The sequence below is a fragment of the Balearica regulorum genome, chromosome 7, assembly GCF_011004875.1.
Source record: "Balearica regulorum gibbericeps isolate bBalReg1 chromosome 7, bBalReg1.pri, whole genome shotgun sequence".
NCBI classification, from domain to species: domain Eukaryota; kingdom Metazoa; phylum Chordata; class Aves; order Gruiformes; family Gruidae; genus Balearica; species Balearica regulorum.
In genome coordinates, this window is record NC_046190.1 from 8871514 (window position 1) to 8897353 (window position 25840).

The 25840-nt window shown below is 36.6% G+C and overlaps 1 protein-coding gene across 4 annotated transcripts in view; it reads right to left on the bottom strand.

Annotated features, from left to right (window-relative positions):
- Positions 1–25840, bottom strand: part of ATRNL1 (attractin like 1) — a 522496-nt gene that overhangs the window by 291703 nt on the left and 204953 nt on the right. For all 4 annotated transcript variants that reach the window (XM_075757823.1, XM_075757824.1, XM_075757826.1 and 1 more), the window contains exons 22-24: positions 8542–8636; positions 7823–7901; positions 6461–6618 (exon numbers count right to left, since the gene is read on the bottom strand). In XM_075757823.1, the coding sequence (XP_075613938.1) occupies positions 6461–6618; positions 7823–7901; positions 8542–8636 (332 nt within the window). The remainder of the gene's footprint in view (positions 1–6460; positions 6619–7822; positions 7902–8541; positions 8637–25840) is intronic.

Here is a 25840-nt window from a genome sequence, read left to right on the forward strand (position 1 = left end):
GTAATTAGATGAGCCACTTTGGCTGAATATCAAAGTACAAATGTATCATGAGCTGGCACGCGATCTGTTACCGAAATCTCTGGGTCTTTAGATCTACATTCTTCTACTTTACAATCATCAGCTAATTCCCTTACTGTCCAACTTAATGCCTACTGTCAATGCAAAATACTAAATACTATACTAAAACTTTCCTTCAAAATCTTTTCCAAAGCACTGTATACCACTAAATCTGTTGCTACCTGAATCACTTCTTTGCTATGTTCAGATAATGAACTTGCATTTGCTTTTCTCCAGTATCGTGTCCTACACTCCTGCTTTTGGCCCTGCAATTTCACATGTCACTTCCTTCAGATTCTAGGATGGATATTACCTGGTGCCTAGTCTGAGCACATTAAGCTCAAGTTTTGTCTCCAACTCTGTTGAGGATAATATTCATAAATATATTATTATTATTATTCCTGACTTTATACTGTGATCAATATTATCATCCCTATTGAAAACTGAAGATAAATATATATTTACATTTTAGGCTATACCTCAATCATCTATAAACTCTAAGCCACCCTGTACTGCTAGATGTCTTCTTTTCGTGGTTTTTTTTTGGTTCCAAAAAAATTTGATGGTCCTTGCAGAACTGTAACTAAATGATGATTTGGTATATGTCCCATGTTTTTGTTCTTGGTATACTACCTTCAAACCTCTTTTCAAGAGGGGTTTTATATTTACTGTACGAAAACATCAAATTCATTTTGGAAGCTAATGTATCTACTTCATCATCAATACCTGTTTAGTGTTTCAAGAATTATAGTGTCTTCACACATAGCTATATGTTACTCAGCAGCCTCTATGAAAACCATTAAGGCACTTAGAAATTGAATCGTTCACCATAAATCATAGAGATCAGATTTAGCTACACAATCACCGATGGGAGGAGGTTCTGTACAGGCACAACTACGTGTGGATAAATACACATTTCCCAAGCAAAGATTCCCGAATAATGACCTTTGCAAAATTTGGAAAGCTCTTAAAACCCAAAAAAGTTCTTAACTTTGTTAATTTAGTAATTAGGTTTGTGCTGCTGTTGTAACTTCTAATAGCAGTGACTGACAAGTTTGATTTCTTGGAGCTTTTACAACAGTATAAGTCATTTGTGAATGTTAAAAATTCAAAATGAACTCCAAAACAAACAAAAAAACCCCAACAAAAAAAAAAAAAGGATTAAATAAATTATGCTACACAGTAAATTTTATTACAAGGGTAGATATGCTTCTTGATTTACATTACACTCCTTCTTCAGTTGCTACAGGCAGGCTATTAACAGGGGAAAGAAAATCAATTCTGAAAAAGGAGCCAGTAAGCTGAAAGAACACTAGTTTCCCCTTCAAAAAAAAAAAAAAAAATCCCTTGAAAATTTATATATGAAGTAGTTTTGATTATTTGTTGTGCTACATACAAATAAAATGTAAATCTTAACCATAATTCATTTTTGTGTTCTGGCATACAAACTATTACAGGGTGCCAAAGATAGTTTTCCTCAGAAACAACAGTGCAGGAAAAAAAAAAAAAAAAACAAAACCACCCAACAATATGCTACTAAAGCTTGCAGTAGGCTTGTTTAAGAATAATTAAATTCCTTCTTTCCAGCACATTTGGGGATTCTCCATGTACATTAACACCATGTCTAACTTTGCTGTAACAATAATTGTTCTATGCTATGGAAACATGTAAGGGATTAACTATTCTATGATCAAAAATGAATACAAAGATTTTTTTTTTCATTAAACACAAACCTATTTTTGCCAGGCAGTGCTTTGCTGCTGAGGTTGAACCTTATAATTTAAACTGACCCTGACAATTAAAATTCAGACACTTGTGAATCTTTCATTTACACTTTATGGTGAAAAGGAAATAACTAGTGGAACAGTTGTTATTATCTCCAGATGTGGCTTTAAAACTGGTAGAAAATTTTGCTGCTCAGGCACAAGCTGAGATCAGACTTACAAGTTTGACAGTTATAAAGAGATATAGGTGCACGAAAGCAGCTGACCCAGAAGCAGGAATGCTGTTGCTGTCCTTAGGGACAGAGCACATCAACCAGATAGCCAGGACAGTGTTTTAAGGGTATTTGCTTGTTTCATTTGTATTTGCTACTTTTTCAGAATATGGGAGCAACTGACAAAAAAAAAAAAAAAAAAAAAAAAAAAAAGAAAAGGAAAGACATCTGTTACCAGCTTCAATGTCAAAAATCCCTTGCTATAAAATTAGTTTCCTGAGACTGAAGAACATGTTGCTACTGCTGTTATTAATATTTGCATAGCTGTCAGAAACCCAAACTTTATGACTGCTTACTACTTCAGGGACCACTGACCATTATTTGAGGTGCTGGCTACAGTCTGAGTTACTGCTTTTCAATAAATGTTACAGCTTTCAAATTCCATTACCAGTGGAGTCTGAATTACATCTACTCTCAAAATAAAATAAAAATGAGTAGTAACAAGTTATAGGGTTTTGCCACATATTCTGTTCAGAAATCTAGCCTATTTAAGCTTTCTCTCATGGAGTTCTATTTAACAGATATAAAAGACACGGTACACCAAAAGGGTTGGGACTGTCAAAGACAAACATAGGGATGGTAAGCCTGGATGATAAATCATGTTCTATTACTTCGACACTTGAACCCTCTAATAACAAAGACACTTTATACAGACTTCCTCTGAAAAGATGCATAAACTACTGTTGCCTATGAAAGCCTGGAACAGCTAAGCTTAAAGGTCTGTACTCATCCTAGCTTTCCAGTCAACTCTGCATTACAGGAAATGGAAAAAAAATGCGGTATAAACTCTTCCAATAATTCAACAGGAAGATATCCAATATTTGTGTGCCAGCATATAAGTACTACATACTTCTGAGAAAAACTGGTAGCTGTCCACGTTACACCCAATAACAGGTCTATTTGTGGAAACAGCCCTAAGCTGTCCTATAACACCATCTTTCTAACGACCCCTTATGCAACTGTGTCACATTTCTTTGATGTCAAGGAAGAAAAGATCTTATAGCTAAACAAAATGCTTCTAGCACCAGTAAATTTAAATGTGTTTTTCCCCAGGAGTTGCAGAGCTCTGACTGACTGAGCGCCCAGCTGTGTGCCCGTAGCCATTATGGACAGAAGAAGGGTGCTGACTAATGGGAACCTAGAGTACAATTTTATAAAGAGAGCAGGACTTCATCTGAAACTGAACATTTCCTACACAGTTTCTGTGATTGGCAAGTAATTCACTGCTATCCAGTGCTGAAGAACTTGTACTCTGAGGTCCTTAGGCTCACCAGTGACAAAAATAAAATGGGCCATTGGGTAGTTGCTGGCAAAGAATTATCACAAACCAGCACGTCATCAGGAAATTGTTGTACGGACACAACCATCACATATCCTTTTTTTCAAAGTCAGGCAATTATATTGCAAAAGAAGATATTTTGTGTTAGAATCACCAGGGATTTATTAAGATTTAGGAAAAAAAACCTCCAAGCTTGCTGAATAGGTAACGTGCATAATAAAAGTACTGGAGGAAGCAACTGTGAGCCATTGATCCAAATAATCACCTGCTGGGATGTACAGTTTTTCCTTGTACTCATGAAAATCTTGAAGAGAATTGAATGCAAAAATAGAGATAATATAGGTGACTTTGACAGAAAATGAAACTGTCTTGTATAACGAGTGCTGTTCCTTCTCCAACAGAAACCAAAATGGTAAGAGCAGTAACTCCAACACCAACAGCCAAACCTTCGCAATGAAAGACACAAGTAATTTTAGCTCCAGTGTCAGCATAACAGGAGGCATAAAAGGAGAGTGGTGAAACGCATATCAACACCACAACTTGAAAAATCAGTCACAAGGGAATTAAGGTCACTATTTCTGCTTCCTTGGGAAGTCATTCTTTTTACAATCTATTCTTGACAGGCGACAATGAATAATGTAAATAAAGGAGACTGGTACTCTGATTGTATTTGAAAATGCTAGATATGCTGAAGTGAGTATTTAGTCCTCTACAAAAGTATTGTGTAAAAGGCATGTGCCAAATTTCACGTTGCTATCTTACTTATTCCAATGAACAAGTATCTCTCAAGGAAGCCACAGTTATTTCCTCAGCTTTAACTTTAAGGATTTAAGGATTAAATGAAACCTTCAGTGCTGAGTTGATATAGACTACCACTACATTTTTACCCAATACAATCTGACCAATGCAGCATGACAGTATTAGTGGAAAGGACTCCAGTGCAAATAGTTTGGTGTCTAAGACCATTTATGCATAGGCCAACTTCCATGACATCCAAAGCCCTGCACTGGAACACGGAGCTATCTAATCACCACAGAAAGGCAAAGGTGGCAAATTCAGGAAACTAATTTCTTGACCATTTGCAAATTAATTCAGACACCATCTAGAAGAGTTCCCCATTCTGAACCAGAACTCGAATCCATCATCAGTATCTTGACTCTCCCAAAGAGTCCTTTCATCAGTATAACAGTACATCATTTTTGTAAAAATTATCATCCTTCAAATGCTAATACAGTACTTGACTGCTGTCAACCACTTTTGCATATTGTGAAGGTGAAATCTGGTATACTAAGAGATGTAGAGGATCATAAATATTGGAACTGTGAGCCCATTTAATAGTGGCCTTGGAAACTTCAGCTCCTGCGTAGGGATGAACCATGACTTCCCTCTCTTAACCTGAAGTCATAGGAAGGCTCATATAGTTTTAAAATGTCTATTATATACTGAATTGTAAAGTTAACAGATAAAACTAAACTTGTTTTCTCTGAAAAGCTCCCTACTCCATTTACCATTTGAAGATCTTATCTACTGCTAGAGCACCAAACATAAGAAATCTATAAGGGTAATGTGAACTTCAGATATTTCCTTGGAAAAGAACAATCAAAAAAAGTTGAGCACTAAATAATAGTCTTGTTGATTTAGGAATGCAAATACAAAGGACATTAACATCCTGAAACAGTTTCCATAATTGCACCTTAGCATTCCTTTTTGCACTGAATAAAATTGGAGTGACTGAATTTCTAGATGGAAGAAGATTTTTATGAAAAATTAGCAGGACGGGAAAAGAATGCAATACTCAAGCATCATAATCTCAGAGACAGAACTATCTGGACTGATGAACTTCAATATGCCTCAAAAATAAGTACAAAAAAAAAATCTGTGCAACTGTGGGAGAGAAGGAAGTCTGATTAAAAAAAAAAAAAAAAAAGAAGGGATGTAACCACTGATAAGGGATTTCCTTTATCCTGCATCAAAACATGTTGCCATTAAGGTGTTATGCTGCAGTGGAAACAGCACAAGGAGCTGCAATCTGCCAACACCTGACAAAGAGTTGTACACCTTAGGAATACATCACCTTAATAACATTTGTCTTACGATGATGATATAGGCACCTTCCAGTCTTAAAGGTGAAAGGAGTGTGTAATGCTATTACAGCTTATATTGCTCCATGGGTTTGTTTAAGAAGGCTATTTAGCAATTGAAGTTGTTCTGTCCTTAGAAAGTGGGATTGTTGAGTGTAAAAAATATCCCTAATATGAAGAGTAAAAGAAAGCAGCTAACCTTCAGGGCTTTCTTTATATAAAATAGTACATACATAAATGTTAATAAGTTCCACAAAATCATCCTTCAACACCAACACGTTTGCAGTTAAGGTTCATGTAGGAATTCACGAGGAATTATGAAATTTTGGTCATCCAAAAGTTGTTATGGTCAGCTAAACAGATAATAGCCTTTCCTCTACTAATTTACATTCCACTTCAATAAAAACTCATGTTGGTCATCCACATAAAGAGCTCCTTCATTGGTGCAGGGGACACAGTATTTACGAATGCAGCTATAGTAACGATGACCATAAATATTACTGAAACTTCGGGGGCTTGTGGGGGGAACCAACCATCATTGCATTGATTTTTTTTTTTAAGCCTGCCACTGTACAGTATCTCACTATTCTAGAAAATACTCAGTGAAATTGATTCCAATGAAGTCAAACAAGAATATAAATTCTAACCAAATATACTTAGTGTTAACTGAAATTTGTAATATCATACTATGATGTAGACATTCAACCTTTAAGAAAATCAGAGGCTAAGAAAGTTTATGATTAATGAAAGACTACACACAAATATCTAGCTACATACATATTTGTATACACTCTTTTATGCACATATATAAATGCTTAGGCTATATCACAAATAAACATTTATGTTCAATAATTTTAACTTCAGATTTTAAAATCAATGGTCTGAAGTCTGAATCACTATGGAAAGCACAAGCATCATAATATAATTCTTAAACACAGAAAACAGAGCATGCAAATAATACTATTTGTATACTTTCTATATGATTGAAAAAAATAAATTTAATGTAAAGCTAAGACATCTTTATAAGCACAAAACAGTCATACTAACCTGTATTTTGATTGGCCAGGAGAAATTGCTGACATAGACATAGAAAGTGATGTTTGGGTTGCTCCGAAAGTTAAACTTTTCACAGGAAAAGCTATCTCTGTATTCCTTAATATTCACCTTAGAAACAACAGGAATCTCTTCTCCAGATATTGTTCCAGCTAAAAAAAAAAACAACCCACATATGTAGATATATATTTATGCCAAAGTAAATTTGCACAAGAAACTTAAATTCCTAAGTTACTTTTGATGTCTTCATTCTCCAACTTTAATAACCTTTATTATGGTTTACGTGGCATGTCAGGTATATTTCCTGTGAATTCCCTGTATGTACAGAAAATCTTACTCTGGTTACAGAAGATTATGAATGAATCATAAAATTGATAGAAGGTACATGAATTTTAGAAGAAAGTTATTGTGGTCAGCTAAACAGATAATATGCTTTCATCTACTAATTATACATTCCATTTCAATAAAAACTCATAGGTTAATAAAGTGTGAAAGTGAATTTGTCTACCTCTTACATTACTGTTGTAGAGTTTTAATTGTTCATGAAAGCTTTAATAACATACCTACTAATAAATATGTATCTTTTTTTTGCAAATATATGGGTGACTGTGCTAAGTTAAAATAATGGGATAGAATTTACTAACTAATGTATGTTAAAATACTTCAGAATTATATTGATGAAGAAATTCTTGAGTTTATGTAAGACAAACTGAACTTCCTCTAAAAAGATTTTTTTTCTTTATTTTAGTACAATTTCATTTTAAGCATCATGCTTCTCCTTGGATGTGTTTTCAGAAAGTCAATAGAACCAATTCAGAGAAACAGTCTAAATAAAGCTTTTCTTCCTTCTTATTAAAACAAAGAAGAGTAATGGGGTTCAAAGTTGGAGAAAAATAGATAAGCAGCTCCTTATATCAGCATACACAGAAGAACTTTATTGTTTGATATCAATGTTAAGGTTAATAATTAAATTTTTAGCTTGAACACTGAAACAAAGAAATTAAAATCTCAGTCTCTGCAGTAGTTAAGAAAGCAATTTATCTTAATTAAAATCACAGCATTTCATAACACTGTCATTTTAAAAATTTAAATAGACTACAAGCTTTTCCTACTAAAGTAATTTTAATTGAATAGGAGAGAAAGTTAACATATAAATGAAGCTTCGTTCAGATTGAAAATTATCATCTGAGGTTTAAATAATATAATTAATAATGGCATAATGATAATGGCAAAAACCCCCACATTTGGTAAAGTTTTGTTATCAAAATTAGCAACAAAGAGACAATCAGGTTAAAATAGCTTAAAGGATCATGAAATCATATGGGAAAAAGTCATCATACCAAAATTCACCCTCACCTGTAGAACCAATAGACCATGTAATATTGAGGTTGAAGTTGTTTGATGCGTTAATTGATATATCCAAATTTTTATTTGACTGCATAAAAAAAAAAAAGAAAATATATTGAAGTTAACAAAATATATGAGAATGAATTGAATATACCTCTATTGCACATAACTGAATATAGCATTGAAATCATCTTTTGGTTTTCATTTTAAGCATAAATAGAAATGGTAATAATTAAGAACCAAAGGCAATACTCACTTATGCTTCAGTAAGTACAGGGTACAAGTAAGCACATAACTAAACCAGTTATCTTTTCGGACTTACACAAAAATAATGAAATAATTTGCTTTATAAAACTAAAGAAAAAATATATGGCAAATGGCTAAATTACAATTCAAAGATTACTTTTCTCATCTGCTAATAAGATATCTTAACTTAAGAGTATACTCCTCTAATTCATCTCAGGAAGATACTAAAACTTGTTATCCATGGGAACAACAAGAAAATAAACCAACTGATGATTTTTTTGAGTACTAGTTCATCTGAAGTACATCTACCATTTAGAAAGTTTTTTCAATGAATGCATTGGAATAATTTTCAGTTTTCAAAAAGATTTGAAATATCCTAATACCTTATAGGCACTTGTCAAATCTTTAGTCATGGTCAAATACAATGGAAATCTTCATCATGAGTCTCCAAAACTGGTCTGAAGTTAATAACATTTTCTTACCTGTTCCGGATTTGCTATAAAGTTTATGGCAGTGTGATGGCGATCATCCTCTTGTAATAAGCTGAAGGTAAACTGGTAGTCAATCAAAAGGCTGTCTGTGGGTAAAACACAAATTAAAAAGAAAATAGATTCAAGTGTATACATATAAATAATGTATATGCAAGCACCTAAAAATGTTTATTTTAAAAAGCATGGAGTAATCTACAAATTGGAATTATTCACATGCATTTCACTGTTTCAGTATTTGCACTATAATGTCTTGAAGCAATAAAAAAAAATTAGGTAAAGTAGTAACAAAAAAAAAATTAAGAAAAATAACAAAATTAAGAAACAGATTCGATTATGGAGTCAGAGCAGCTATTACACATAAGTTGAAATCATAGAATCCTAGAATGGTTTGGGTTGGAAGGGATCTTAGAGATCATCTATTTCCAGCCCCCCTGCCATGGGTAGGGACACCCTCCACTAGACCATGTTGCCCAAAGCCCCATCCAACGTGACCTTGAACACTTCCAGGGATGGGGCATCCACAGCTTCTCTGGGCAACCTGTTCCAGAGCCTCACCACCCTCATAGTAAAGAATTTCTTCCTAATATCTCATCTAAATCTCCCCTCTTTCAGTTTAAAGCCATTACCCCTTGTCCTATCACTACATGCCCTTGTAAACAGTCCCTCTCCAGCTTTCTTTGTAATTATTCCAAAATACAGTATAAAGCATTGTTAGAATGTTATCAGTTCCCTAATTTTACTCTGAAATAATTATTCAAATATTCTGTTCAAAATGCATTTAAATATTTTTAGTTTACAGTCATATGCTTTACTGTGTTATATAAATGGTTTACATATCTACATTACTATAACATGTTTTAGAATTACTAGGTTTGAAGTTTTGGAAAAAACGTTGCACCTGCAGTAAAATTATATGATATGAAGGCATGATATTACGGTAAATAAGATTGCTAATAATAAAATGACATAGTGGAATTTTGAATAGAAATTATGTGACCACCAAGCACATGCTTTCTGAATTGCCAAAACTCTAAGAGATTTTCTAAGTGGCAAGTGATATAAACTTTTCATACAAGACAAAAAAGTGGCAGTGTAGTATTGACTCAAAAAGATTATATTTCACTTCCCAATGGCATTTATTCTACACATTTTTCTTCGAACCTGTGAAAGAAATGGAGTCTGCCAGGCAGGCCCTATGCACGCCATTCCTGTCACCGCACACTAACAGCACTGCCCTGATGGCCAGCTAAAGTTGGCATAGGTGCAGAAGGGAGAAAGGGCCATCCTCAGATGACCCAAACCATGCTTAACCCTTCCTGGAAGGGGCATAAAATCATGGGGAAAGTCAGAAGATGTAAGTTTTGAGCTATCCCATTGTGCTCCTGAAGTTAGAGGAATGAGATTAACCCTTAGTTGGGTCATAGCACTAGGAGTGACCGAAAAGGAACTTTCCTGAAGGGGAAGGGGTGGGGGTGGATTTATCAGGGTGAAGCAGGTTTCTAGCACCTCATGTAAGAAAAAGACCCAGTCACCAGGGATGATTGTTGCTGCAATACATAGAGGGTGGAATGTAGAATTCCAGCAGGCAATGTTCAGTGCAGTCAGATAGTCAAGAATCAGCAGAGCCCTCAGAGACGTAAATTTTGTTAGCAGATTAATAGTCCTTGTGCAACAGTCAGTTGTGAACCAGAGGTGGATGTGGTGGATGGACCTTGAATGCTCTGTTACAGGGGCAGATATCTTCAGATCTAACAGAATAAATTGTCTCTTTCACCATTATCGTTCCATGGGGATGAAAGGATTCTGTCACAGGAAATAAGGAGGTGCCTTGTAAATGTACGTGATTCAGATTATTATTTTGTGCACATTAAAATATGGTTAGGTGCAAGTCATCTTTGATGCTACATCCTAGTGAATAACTTTGATGCCCTATTTTGATCCCTCTCTTGATGACATTCTACTAGTCACCAACACCACACAAGCAGTGTGTTGCAAATAAAAAAATATGTGATCATAAAAACAAAATCAGTAAATACAAAGAGAGTGAAAGATTAAGTCAAAGCAGGAAAAAGCTGTGTCAGCCTTTTATTGGACTCAATAGTTTGCTTACTGCTGACAATCACCTTTTCTGCAGCAACATATCATCTGAAAAAATACACTCTATTGTATCCCATGGGAAGCCTGACAAAGAAGAAGAAAAAAGCTTACTAGTCAGTGAAGCACGAATACAACCCACTGTATTGTCTTAAGAGTTAAAGAAAATGTTTTTTTTTTTCTTTTTTTTTTTTTTTTTTTTTACATTGAGTGTGGAAAGAAAATTAGAAAATAAAGGAGTTACATGAAAGGAATTACCACGACCTTCAAAGCTGAAAAGTCTACCGTCTTTATTATTAGCTACCACAGTTCCATTATTCAAATAAGAATAAGTTGATCTAGATGTCTTAGATAACGAGTTTTGATCAGGTTTTTGCAAGCTTATGAAGGCAAAAGATGAATAAATATTAAAATAAAAGACCCCATTTATTAATACTACTCTAGTCTTCTGTAACTATGCAAATCTAATTAATAAAGTCTCATTGACTCTATTAGCAACAGTGTGCTATATCTACATATTTAACAGTAAGATTACCATTGCACCAGAACATCTTTAAAGGTAGCAGGACAGCAAAAGATGGCAAGCAGAGATTGACCCCTATTAAAGGAATTAATAAACCCTTTAATAATCATGAGTAGCAAGGCCAAAAGGCTAGGAATAATGTATAGATATGCTAAACCTCCTGATCTGGTCAACTTCAAATGCCATGAAAAACAAATTAGTGCTGTAGCATGAATCTTTGCAGAGTTATCGTAAATGCATGGTGGACAAGCACCACAACATGTACTCCAACGGAAATTCTGGCTACTGCAAAGGCTACAAGATGCAAAAATTTGTCCAGAAGGACAAGATATTGTTGATTTGCTCACAATATATGGAAAACGACTATTTAAAAATGCCATTGTCTTCTTCTAAGACCAGATTGTGTCCTCTCAGCTACGCAGAGTATCAGCCAAAGACCAGCAGTGATATATAGTTAAGATCTCATCATAAGACAAATTCAGGCATAGACACAGGACTCTTGTCTCCCAATCATGAATGAACACTTTTCTGCACACAAGTTTAAGAAAATTTCAGAGTAATTTATTATTAAAATAATATGGCTAGTTTATTCCTAGGGTTTATTGTTGTTGCTGTTGTTTTGTTGTTGTTTGTTTTCTGATTGTTTTGGGGGTTTTTAATTTATGTTTTACTTGCTAAAAGCCAAGAAAATAGGAACTTGTTTTTCAAGGAATGCAGGAAAAGTCCTTACATTGATAAAAGATGTTTAACTATACAGTTCCTCATAACTTTACCATCTGTAACAAATCAGAAAAATAGTGCCACTTTTTTACTGCATTTTTACCTACAATACAGTTGAAACAGTAAATCATGAAAAACAGTAAGAGTTGATTATGTACAGCATAATCTTTTATATTCAAGATATCCTAAAGTATTTTATGGTGTTATTAAGTAGTAATCACTCCATTAATAGTATCGAAGATATATCGAAGATACATCCCACACAGTATCCATTGTCTCCTCTGCAGTACTCAAAGAGCCTTGAACAACACAGCTTGTGTTATTCAAGAGTTCTGAGAGTCAACACATGGAACTTGCCCTGGGGTTCTTCAAAGGTGCCAAAGGACCTTTACCTTATGCCAAGCCAGCCCTACAAAATGGGGAGACATGATCTTCACTAATCTATTCAGAAGCACATTTCTTAGCACTAACAAACACAACTTACGAAGTTTTTATTCCAGAGACACCTGCAGTAGAGAGAGGGACAAACCATTAAATCTCTATCTTGGCCTCAGACTAGATGCTGCGAAGCAGAAATACATATCTCTTCATAGACAACTCTAATTCAGGGAACATACCATAAGTGCCTATGACTTGACTTGAATGAAGAGGAGAGCACTGCCTAATGCAGTCATATGATTCAACAGTGCAAATGAAGGCAGGTGCAAACGAAAGAGATAACACCAAGCTTCCCATCTTCCTGAGGACTGCAAAAGCACGCTGAAGTTTCACAGTTTGGAGGAAGGTTCATTTTCATACTCAGGATACTTTCTGGTCAGCCAAAACTTGCACATCCCAAATCCCTGGAAGGCTCTAAAGCTAGATTTTATTAAAACTAATTTAAGAGGAAATTCAAAGTGACAGTAGAAATTAAAAGGGATTGTGAAGAAGTCTCTTCTCTTTCTATTGCGTCCTGCTGCTGTCTGTCTCGCTCTCCTCCCTCCCTCTCTCCATCTGTTCCATCCTATACCTTAGGAGACTCTTCCCCCACATGTATTCAGCAGCTCTCAAGGAAAATATCACCGCCCTCCCCTCCAGAAGGCTTCACCTTCTACAGACTGCAGCAGGCAGAACAGCTTTCCTTCCCACTGCCAAGCCCCATCCTGAACATAACCCTAAAACATAATCTATGCCAATAGATCGTAAGTGCACATAAACAAACTAAGCAGTTACACAGTACATCACACCATATTTCCCAATTCATAGTGCCATTCAGCCTAGACAGCTTAGCCTACAAATAAATACAAAATTTAAAGTAAAATTTAGTTGTAAGAGTACAACCTGCTCTGAATAGTTAAATGTATAAATAGCCAAAGATATAACACCTAAATGGAGAAATAGCTATTTAAAGTACATTCAGTATATCCTGTTGATATATATTGTTGTGTATGTTTATAATCATGAATTTAGAGAAGCCTCCATGCATTTTTGTTTCTACTTTAAACCTCTGAAAAGCCACCATAAGTATTTTTACCCTTTACATAAACACGAGACATTTCATAAGTGCTTATGTTTATAAAGGCACACGCAGAACAGATTGCTTCAATTAGGAAAGAAATTTGGATCGCATATAAACAGAAACTAAAAAAATTCTCACTGCATTTATATCGTAGCATAGGATGAAAATGAAAGCACAAAGATAACAAATACTAAACATACTCATCAAACTGCCATATGAGCAGCACCTGATAAAAGGAATCTTATGATTTTCATCTGGCTGACCTACAGAAACAAGATTTAAAATCTGTTTTCAAAATCTGGTGAACTCTGAAAATAAAATAAACAAATTCAAACAACACCCCTTCCATAAGAGGTAGCAATGGCTGTTTACATCCAAATATTAAATATACAAACTTATAGAATTCTTTCAGTGCATTATAGAAGAAAATGCTCAATTTTCTAGAAGTATTATTGAAGCACTCTGTTGTTTATTTTGGTCACTCTTTCATTTTTCTGTCAGAATTAAAAAAATCTAGAATATGAATCCCACCTTTTTTCAAAACACATTTTCTCTGTCTACATTTAATTCATAACACATTTTAAATTCACAAAGTGTCAATGAGCTATAATGATTTTCCAAAGAGACTAAGTAGTAAACATATCTTGAGCACTTCATAGACTCTTCTCTTAACTATGGAAAAAAGTGTTAAAGACATACAGAATGAGTGTTGTATTCTTTTATTTTTAAAAAAGTTAACTGAAAAAGAATTTATCTGAAACACACCATTTTTTTAACAATTACTTGCTCTTCTACATATCCCCGATCTTTTGGAAACAGGCAGAAGACAGTTTCATCTTAGTTTCGGATTGTTTCAGTAAAATCTTAATATCCAGCATTTAATTTTTTTTATACCATCAATATCCTCCATGTTTACATTTTCAAACTTAATATGTTTGAAATAAATATTTTTTTAAAAAACCCTGATGTTCAGAGTTTCCCTAAACCAGTGGGCAAGGGAAAGAGACTGAACCACTATCACATCACAACAGCAATAATCCCTTCCTACTTCATGCTGGTACAAGTGACTGTAAAACGTCTAGTCTGTTGTTGGATCAGATATGCAGCCCAGACTTTCAACTCAAATCTGACATAAGATACAGGTGACTCAACCGGATGGAATTTAGACAGCCACACACTAGAGTATAATCTATAAGCACCCTGAACTTTTATGTCTAAAACTAAAGTTTCACAGGAAAAGTTCTTGAGGACATAGAAATCTCCTACACAAACTCAGAGCCCACAGCTCAGATCTTAATTCCCCACCACACACAGTATTTGGAATCCACACGCTGGGTATTTTTGAGCCAAAGTTTCTCCAGGAGTCAGCCTAGCGCATCCTAAGCACAGCTACTACAGAGTTCAGCACAAACATCAGCCACCACGTCACTGCAGCGTAGCCTCCTCTTCAGAACTCTCATCAAGAAAACATGTTGGAGGCTGCCTTCTTTTTGACAGTATTAAACCCAACTCCTCCTCTTTTTGCCCAGCAGGGTGTGTGCCCTGTCACGTTAGTGTGGGGAAGGGAGAAGTGGTAGAAGGATTCACGCTGCCAGGGAAAAAAGATTCAATTTGCACACAGAGAAAAAGAGACCAGAGGAAGTCAAATGACCCAAGCACTCAGCAGGGAGAGGGGAGTCCTAAGGCCTAATTTCTGTTCCCAGGCATGTTGCTTCATTTTGTATCAAAAATCATTGAATAAAGTAGAAAAAGAACATTGGGAGATAAGACCACAATACCATCCTGACATCATCAACGGTCAAATATAACAAGGATTTATGGTTATTGAGTCTTTTCACATCTCTATTTTGATTTTTTCAAAACCCTTGCCTGCTTTCACAGTCAAAAGGAGTCATTAAAATCAATTCAAAATGTCAGTAATGAGTGCATGTGAGAACACAACAATAATTAGGCAAAGAAAGCTATTTAATTAAATGAGAAAAATAAATTTCAAAGCAATCATTTAATCATAGTATTGCTGTTAATTTTCAAGAAACAGTTCTCTTTCTTTAATGAAGACCCATGACTTTTAACATGGTTAATATTAAAATGGAACAGAGCTATTCCCATACTCAAGCTTATATATTAAAAGAAAAATTTGTGTTTTCTAAAATGCCAGAATGTTCCCAGAAGAACAAAGGCCAGACAGAAGTTTTGAGATACTTGAAATTCTACTTCACTATTTCTGAGTGCCACTACAGCTCTCTAAGAATATATAATTACATTTGTAATTATTTTTTAATTTTTTTAATGAGATATGTTTAGTATAAATCAGTGATAAAGTTATATACACAAAGGTATGTTAAAGAGGAATATTATGTCTGTAAAATGAACCACTACCATCAAGGATGCCTGTGAATTATTTTTGGGTGAGTGCTTACTTAATGGACAGCTATTCAACACTTTGTTCTACGTTCAGTACTCAGTGCTGGGCCCATGCCTCATTTACTATATACTACACAAATCCCTTTCTAAAGATGGAATTAATTTCTAATGCGGCTTTCTATAGTATTCATCACTATCATTTTCTAAGTTCTTCAGAAAAGTTAATGATTTTGTCACAACATTACTGTGAGATGAGCAGGTATTATTAGTCCCCTTTTATAGGACAGGAAATGAAACAGAGACCAAGGACAAAACCAGCCATTAATCATGAGTAGCCAATCTGAAATACCTAGAGTTTGATTTTTCATAATATGTCAAAATTATATAACACCACATACAATCATTCTTATTTTGCAGTTCCTTCCATCATTCATTGTAATTCTCCCCACTTTTACAACACAATAGGAAAGGAACATACATTCATCTTTCCATTACATGATCACTGATTCATCCCTTGCAAACAAATTCATTCCACACATTGTAGAGGGAAAGCTCCTTGGGAAATAGTACGTACCATGTTATTAAAAATCGTACAATTGTGCCCTAATAAAGAAGCAAATAAAAAATGATTGTGCCAGCAACCTTAATTCTTCCACTATCCTGGCACCCACTGTCTAAATATTTCAATAACGGGAGTTTATTAAGTAATTTTAAGAGTCAGGCTAGACTAATTTCTAGAGAACTGCTTTAAATTTGAGATGGCTTCTCCCTTTCACCAAATCTTTCCAGTAGAGCATCCCAGTTCACTTCTCTCAGCAGAGAGGGAAGAATGAACCTGAGTTCCCAAAAAGGAAGCAAGAATGTGCATAACTGGAAATATTCATGGGTTTTCTACCTTTGGCTACTGGCCATTCTCCCATGGCTTCTATCACATAGTTTCCTGATGCACATTTCTAAAACTGAACAACATGGTAAAAGATTTTCATATATACAGAAAATTTCTGAGAAATATGTCCAGCATTTCGGCTCCAAAAGTTAAAGTTTAGCAAAAGTTGTAAGCCAAAAGTACTGCAATGTATGTCAGACAGCCATACAGACAGAGCAGGCAACCAGACCCACTCACAACATAGCCTCATTCCCAGCTACAACCTAATTATCACATTTGATAAATGTTAGGTGAGAATCACAAGATCTTTACCCAGTCAGTGACTAAAGTGGTTTTTTTTCACTTTTTTTTTTTTTCTGATAACTAATAATACCAATTATATCATGCTGAAAACTAGAGTAATAGACATCAAAAGATGTCAGTGTGTCCTTACTCAAAGGAAATCCCTATGGTCAACTTGAAATGATAATGGATGCATAGTCACTAAATCTGAAGGAAGAGTTGGTACACTATTAAGAGTACTAGGCATGAAACAGAAAATTAAAATGTTTAATAGCAAAGGATGGCTAACAAAAAGATGGAAACCTTCTTCCTTCACTGAATAAATGGTTAGCCTTATGTACAACCACATACATATTAATAAAAACTTCTAAGACTGCAGTATAAGAAATTATATTTCACTTCCACAAGTAACATTATTTCAATATCTTCATTACACTAAAAGGCAAACAGACAATTATGTGCCTGAGTTGGTACATTTTCATCAGAATTCTGTATTACTGAACTACAATAATTTTGTGAATAGAAACCTCATAAAATAGTGCTCTTCTATTTTTACTTCTTGAAATAACTTTTAAAGTTAGAGTAGGAACCTCCCTCATGATTGCAACATCAGACCCATCACAGTCAGTCTGCCCACATTTTTCTATTTAGGGATATCTCTATTCATGCTGATTCCAAAATTCATACTCTCGCCTCTTCATTGCACAGGCAGTTTGTCTCTCTCCTGCTCTTTCTAGCGATTGTTCTCTAATTCCAGTAAGAGCTTGTTGAGAACAGTCCTATTCATGTTCCTCTCTATCAGCAAAAATGTTGCTTTTGAAAGGAAGTTCCATTATCAAATGCTATAAATCATATTCATTTGTGACCAAAATAAATTCTGCTTGAATTACATCAAAGTTAGGGGGTTACCACCAGACCTATTTTCAGTCAGGATAATTATTTTGAACTTTCAGAGTAGCTGCCTGATTCATTTCTCTGTCGTCTGTATCTAACAGTCATCCACTGCCTCATTTTCATTGTTATATTGAAATATGTTGGTGTCCAACATTACTTGTCCATTGTCACAAAACAAAAAGTCATTTACTGTGAAGTCTTTACTATCAACTAGCAAAACTTGCATTTTTTTCTAAATGTAACGAGAGTGGAATGAGCTTCAAAATACTCCAGCACTTACTATTTATATGCCTCTCTTTCCATGTAAAGAAAGAGCTTGTGAGAATGAATTTCACAGAAGTTCAAAGTTTGTAAAAAACATTCAGCAATAACAATTCATTGTTTTTTTTACTGTACTTAAAAAGGAAAAAAAAATGTACTAGGCTAAAAAGTCCACAAAAAGACATAGGGATTAGTGTCACAACCAGCACATCATAGAATGGGTTGGTTTGGAAGGGACCTTCAAGATCATCTAGTTCCACCCCCCTGCCATGGGGGCAGGGACACCCTCCACTAGACCAGGTTGCTCAAAGCCCCATACCAAATTTTATTTTAAACAGAAATCTTTTCTCTTATGAAATTTTCAGCTGCTATTTGGAAAGGTCTAATAAGTTTTCAGTTTTGATCCTAAGGGAGGGCCGGATACAGAAAAATCTGACCTGTGTTAAAATTTTATTCAGCTAAATGTTACTAATAGTCTAGGCTTGCTCTGTATTGACTAAAACTTTCTGAAGATGACTGATCTTTTTTTAAGACAGATATGCACAAAGGTTAGATGACTAACCCTTGATTCTCCCTACTGACTACAGATAGACCTAGAAGGTTAATTAAGGGTGGACATATAAGTTTTAAAAAGCTAGTTAGGTGAGATGCATCTCACTGTAACTGTCATAGAAGTAAATATGTAGGTATGTAAATGTTATGCTAAGCAAGGGAAGACTTGTTGCTGAGATATAAAAACTGAGGAACATATATAATTACCTGGCTTCTTTTAAGAATACAGTCCAAAGATTATGTTTCTAAAGTTTTTAAACCATGGACCACAGCCAGATCTATTTTTTTTTGTATGTATTTTTCACCAAAATCTTAACTGAAAACACTGCAATAACTGACGGGGTTTCTGTGAACAGCTGCAAACCCTTTACAAGTTCTGCACCAGACCACAGTCCATTAAGAGAGTTTGGAAACCAATGAACTAGAGAGTTATGAGTAAAGAGTAAAAGAAGAAACAATAAAATAAAAGAAACAACAAAAAAAGTGAGTTCATCAATTGGCAGTAATTTAAACATCAATTTTAGAAAAAAGGTCTACAATTGTCTGATGCTGGAGCATTTCAAAACTCATGACACAGGCCTTATGAAAAATAAAAATCTTATTACTTGATCATAAGGATTCCTCAGGAAATGAACTTTTGTCACAATGGACAGTCTCTGTAATATCTTAATTCTTGTAATATTCTGAAGTGTTAGAAAAGTACAAACAAAACCAAGAAAAAAAATCTCATTAAAATATTATAGCAGAAATTAAAATTTCTCTCTCCATGAAATTTTCTTCTTAATGATCTAGATGCATCACCAGCTTTACAACACTTGTATTAATATTACAATTCTAACATGCAACAACATTTTGCAATACATTAGCATCAATACTCACTAACTTGATTCTATTTTTTTTCTTTAATTGTATAGTATACACACACTGAAGAGATCTCTGACTTGCTTGTTCTGACAATTGCAATGGCACATCTAAAACAGCAACATTATATTATTGTTTGAGTTCATGTATTATTGCCAAAGAGGGATGTTTCTTGTCATATAGTTAATGAGAGCAGTCAAACTTTAGTGTTATTTTAAATCTTGCTCTTATAATGTTCAGTTCAATGTATAATCCCTACGAATAAGGTACTTTGTTTCCTTTTAGAAATAAAGAAATTTATTTCTAAAATGGGTGAATGCCCATAAAATTACGTTGGTCATGGCAAAAATATAAATACTATTTTTAAAATTGTTTATGCTTTTATACATGTATATGCTCATGTTTTCACATAAATTCAGAATACTCAGAAGTTATTCACACAATAACTTCTATGTGCATTATTAGCAGTTTTTTCCTGGTTCTCAAATAATTCAACACAGATTTCAGCAATTAAAGAGGCAACCTCTGGTTGATCAGGTCTTTCAAGGAGACAGAACATGCAATATTTAAATTGGCTATAAATATACACAGATAAGTAGGTGTTCCTGTAATATCTCAACATTTTCAAAATTCTCTTCCTTCCTTTTTCTCATTATATAGTTAGTTGAACTTTGCTTAAGAAGCCTTAAATCTACAGTTCAAATGTCAGATCTTACCCCACATTGCTTGACTACATGTGATTTGTATAAAATACACAATATAAATTGAAGTTGAGATGTTTCAACTTTGCTGATATTTTTTGCCGTTTCTCAAACAATTTTAACATGTTAGTTCTGAGAAGTAAAATCTCTTATAGCAAATAAATCCAGAACACTTTCAGCAAACCTGCACTTCATATTGGACAGAAATGATAAATGTCGTATACCAGCACTCTGTAGTCTCCTCTATTTTAAAGTCATGAATTATGACAAATACCTGTATTGTAAAAAATACGATATGCTAAATCACCATACTTGCATAATGGACAGTAGAACACTTTTGCATTACAAGTTTGGAAAGTAACACAAGAACCTTTTCATTTAAAATACCATCAGGTATATTTAAAGTAAAATCTGTTGATTTAAATAACAACATTCTCCCTGCTTTTTGCTCATGCTAAGAACTGAATGCCAATTCAGAAAAAAAAAACAACCCCACACTGATGTTATATTAAAATTCCAAAGATTCACAAATGAGATTATATATCTATAATATTGCCTAATCCAGTCTACACAGCCTTTAAAACAGATAGGACGAAATACCTCAACCCTAAGTAGAGAGTAATACATAGAGTGACACACTTAAGAAAAAATAAACCCAGATTGTTTTCCCTACTTTCTACAAGTTTAGCTTGTAGGGCTGGCAGTTAAGCACATAAAATAAACTGGTTATGATAAGCAAACAGAGATAAAAGAGGAAGGAAAAATGGAGCCCAAAAGGCTGTTTTTCTCAACCCCAAAGCAGTCACCCACTCTTCAGAGGAGATTTATTCTTTGAGAGAGGGAATGTTGGCCACCGCAGCAGGGCTCACTGACTCCTTTCTGAAAGTGACTTGGAATACTCAATCTCCACCTCAAACAGCTGCCAGAGATTAAAAGAAATATTCTATTTTCTTAGCACTATTTTTTCTATAAGCCAAGAAGTAGATACTGCTGCACTTTCATTAATTCATGACTTTTTTGGCCATGGAAAGAAAGTACTGCTAACTGAAATGCACAAACAGAATAAACTACTTCTTCATTTATTGGGGTTTTTTTTCAGATGATTAGCTTAACACAAAATAATTGATCGATATCACTACTTTTTGACATAGTTTTTCTAAGAAATGGATTATCATGTAAAAACGAACAGCAAACTGTAGTGAATACTGACAGTCTGTTTGCTCTCGGTATTTGAAAACCACTGATTGCTCCTATCATCTACACCTGATCTTCACAGAACATACATTGCAGTAGGCAATCCTTGACAGCAAACATGAATATAGTGACATATTTGCATGATGTAGTTGTACGTTGTCTTCCCTAGATGAATTTAATTTTGCTCGTTCCACCATTTAGTCTACTGTTCATTCTAATAATGACGTCTCTTCATCTTCTCTTTCATTAGTCATTCCTAGTGCCATGAAAAGCTCTAACCCTTTAAAATTTGTCTAGCTATATTTTTACAAACCTGTTCAGAAGTGGTACCTATTTCTACTCAACAAGAGTAGAATTCTAAAATTCTCATTTAATTAACACGGAGAAAATGTGAGCTTTTTTCCCTTTTAAGATTTTTCTGCCCACATTTTGCACAGCTTGTCATTTTTCCAAAATTATTCTGATGGCCGTGGCATTTCCTTAAAGCAGTAACACAGTAAAGCACATTTATTTACTCATAACATAAAAAGACAAATAAAATACATATATATTACTTCTCTACCAGTGTATCTTCATACTCCTTGACAGATACATTTTTCAACTTTCCCTTAATGTCTTGTTTGCTATTGTATCTATTCTGCTAATGTGTACTGCTGCTTTTTGACCTCACACAGTTTGCTCTTCCATTTTATGTCAGCATTACCCTTTATATCAAATGACTAGCAAATTACACTTCACTGTCAATGGGTTATATTTCTGGAACATATTTTAAAACAATATTCACAATTCAGGCTAAGAAAAAGTGACAATAAATTAATATCAAGGACTCATCAGCTACAATATGCTGAAATTGAGCTGAGTTAGGCAGTCAGCCACATTTAACCTAATACAAGATTTCTTAAAGTTTATATACTCCAAGGTATATAAACGACCCTCAATTTATTTAAACAATCCTACAGAACCCCTGACTCATGCTCTGCAAGGGCTTCACAAAAGTTGTTAAGTGGTTCAGGACCCAAGCCACCTGAATAGCGTACCTTACAGTGACGAGACGGTTGCACTAGGTGTTCAGCCTGCAGCAATGGAAGAGGCTAAACTATCTTCAAGTGCTTCATATTTGCCAGTGGAGAAAAGTATCCCAGCTGACATGGAATAACGTGCTAGTTTGTCCAAGAACTAGCAAAGGAACCAACACACGTTCTCCCCAAAACCATAAGCCACTTACTTATTGAAGTGGGGTTTTTTTTTTCCTATTTCAATTGGTTCAAGATTTCACTACAGGTCTTTTCTTGAAGTCCCACTGATCAAGAATTCTCTCTTTTCCCTGGGAAGTCAGCATGGGAAGCAATGCAACTGTAAAACCACCACAAAGGTTTTCCCTTCACTGTCAGAAGGTAAAGTAAAGGGACACTGATGGATCCTTTCCTATTCCTTTTGCTTCTTAAAACTCCAGTCTCGGGGAGCTCGAAGGCCTCCTGGGTGTTTGAGAAGTGACAGCTCCTGTCTTTGTGGATGCGTCAGGGAAACAAACACATACACAGCACATCGTATACACAGCAGTACAAGCATTCAAAAAGTATTCATCCCCATGAACCCCAGCTCAATATACAGACAAAAAAATATTGTGTATATGTAGATATTTACATTGGTTTCTGTGTTGGTTTTGTGTGGCAAGGTTTTGGTAGCGGGGGGGCTACAGGGGTGGCTTCTGTGAGAAGCTGCTAGAAGCTTCCCCTGTGTCTGACAGAGCCAATGCCAGCCGGCTCCAAGACGGACCCGCCGCTGGCCAAGGCCAAGCCAATCAGCGCCTCTGTGATAACATATTTAAGAAAGACAAAAACAGTTAGAGAGAGCTTTTGCAGCCAGAGAGAGGAGTGAGAAGATGTAAGAACATCTGCAGACACCAAGGTCAGTGAAGAAGGAGGGGGAGGAGGTGCTCCAGGCGCCGGAGCAAGATTCCCCTGCAGCCCGTGGTGAAGACCATGGTGAAGCAGGCTGTCCCCCTGCAGCCCATGGAGGGAGGATGAGGGGGTGTAGAGATTCCACCTGCAGCCCGTGGAGGACCCCACGCCGGAGCAGGTGGAGACACCTGAAGGAGGCTGTGGCCCCGTGGGAAGCCCGCGCTGGAGCAAGCTCCTGGCAGGACCTGTGGATCCGTGGAGAGAGGAGCCCACGCCAGAGCAGGTTTGCTGACAGGACTTGTGACCCCGTGGGGGACCCACGCTGGAGCAGTTTGCTCCCGAAGGTCTGCACCCCGTGGAGGAGACTCACGTTGGAGAAGGCCGTGAAGGACTGTCTCCCGTGAGAGGGACCCCACGCTGGAGCGGGGGAACAATGAGTCCTCCCCCTGAGGATGAAGAAGCGGCAGAAACACCGCGTGATGAACTGACCGTAACCCCCACTCCCCGTCCCCCTGTGCCGCTGGGGGGGCGGAGGTTGAAGCCGGGAGTGAAGTTGAGCCCGGGAAGATGGGAGGGGTGGGGGGAGGTGTTTTAAGATTTTGGTTTTATTTCTCATTCCTCTGCTCTGTTTTGCTTAGTAATAAATAAGATGAATTCCCTCTCTAAGTTCGGTCTGGTTTGCTCATGATGATAATTAGAGAATGATCTCTCCCTGTCCTTATCTCGACCCGTAAGTTTTACCTTTTCTCCCCTGTCTAATGAAAGAGGGGAGTGATAGAGCGGCTCTGGTGGGCACCTGGCCCTCAGCCAGGGTCAACCCACCACAGTCCTTTTTGGCGCCCAACGTGGGGCACGAGAGACTCGAGATAAGGATAGTAATTGGAAGAGGTAACGGGCAAAACATTGACTGAACGTAACTTGAGAGTGATATATTTGTGAAGGGACTAGAGATAGATTTTGTGTGTAGATTGTCCACTCTTGTTTGGTGTTGTGATAGTGTTGTTTTGATGTTGGTGTGGGGAATTCTTTTTTTTTTCTTTTTCTTTGTTGATGTGATTAGTGTTTGTGAAGTTTTGTGTTGAATGTATATTTTAATGATAATTCTTAAATATGTGATTCACAGAGGCGAGGGGTGGAATGTGTTGGTTTTGCGTGGCAAGGTTTTGGTAGCGGGGGGGCTACAGGGGTGGCTTCTGTGAGAAGCTGCTAGAAGCTTCCCCTGTGTCTGACAGAGCCAATGCCAGCCGGCTCCAAGACGGACCCGCCGCTGGCCAAGGCCAAGCCAATCAGCGCCTCTGTGATAACATATTTAAGAAAGACAAAAACAGTTAGAGAGAGCTTTTGCAGCCAGAGAGAGGAGTGAGAAGATGTAAGAACATCTGCAGACACCAAGGTCAGTGAAGAAGGAGGGGGAGGAGGTGCTCCAGGCGCCGGAGCAAGATTCCCCTGCAGCCCGTGGTGAAGACCATGGTGAAGCAGGCTGTCCCCCTGCAGCCCATGGAGGGAGGATGAGGGGGTGTAGAGATTCCACCTGCAGCCCGTGGAGGACCCCACGCCGGAGCAGGTGGAGACACCTGAAGGAGGCTGTGGCCCCGTGGGAAGCCCGCGCTGGAGCAAGCTCCTGGCAGGACCTGTGGATCCGTGGAGAGAGGAGCCCACGCCAGAGCAGGTTTGCTGACAGGACTTGTGACCCCGTGGGGGACCCACGCTGGAGCAGTTTGCTCCCGAAGGTCTGCACCCCGTGGAGGAGACTCACGTTGGAGAAGGCCGTGAAGGACTGTCTCCCGTGAGAGGGACCCCACGCTGGAGCGGGGGAACAATGAGTCCTCCCCCTGAGGATGAAGAAGCGGCAGAAACACCGCGTGATGAACTGACCGTAACCCCCACTCCCCGTCCCCCTGTGCCGCTGGGGGGGCGGAGGTTGAAGCCGGGAGTGAAGTTGAGCCCGGGAAGATGGGAGGGGTGGGGGGAGGTGTTTTAAGATTTTGGTTTTATTTCTCATTCCTCTGCTCTGTTTTGCTTAGTAATAAATAAGATGAATTCCCTCTCTAAGTTCGGTCTGGTTTGCTCATGATGATAATTAGAGAATGATCTCTCCCTGTCCTTATCTCGACCCGTAAGTTTTACCTTTTCTCCCCTGTCTAATGAAAGAGGGGAGTGATAGAGCGGCTCTGGTGGGCACCTGGCCCTCAGCCAGGGTCAACCCACCACAGTTTCCTTCTCATTTAAAAAAACTGCTTCACGTATGGGCTAGAGTCCCCTACAAAGCAAAGTATTTCTTCTGAATGAGTTCTCCAAGCCACTGAGTCTCTCTCGTTCTTGCCTTATCAAGTTTTTCAAAACTTACAGTTCTATAAATAATCATAATTGATACTGGTTCATATTTTATACTAATAGATATTTTACTTTCATACTACGTATTATATTTGAAAGATAAATAATAATATAAAAATAATTATGGGATCTGTGGAACAGTCTATCAGGTGATGAAGACCTCTAATTCAGACTTATATTTGCATACATTATAATGGATGTTTATCTATTATTTTCTTCTTAGGA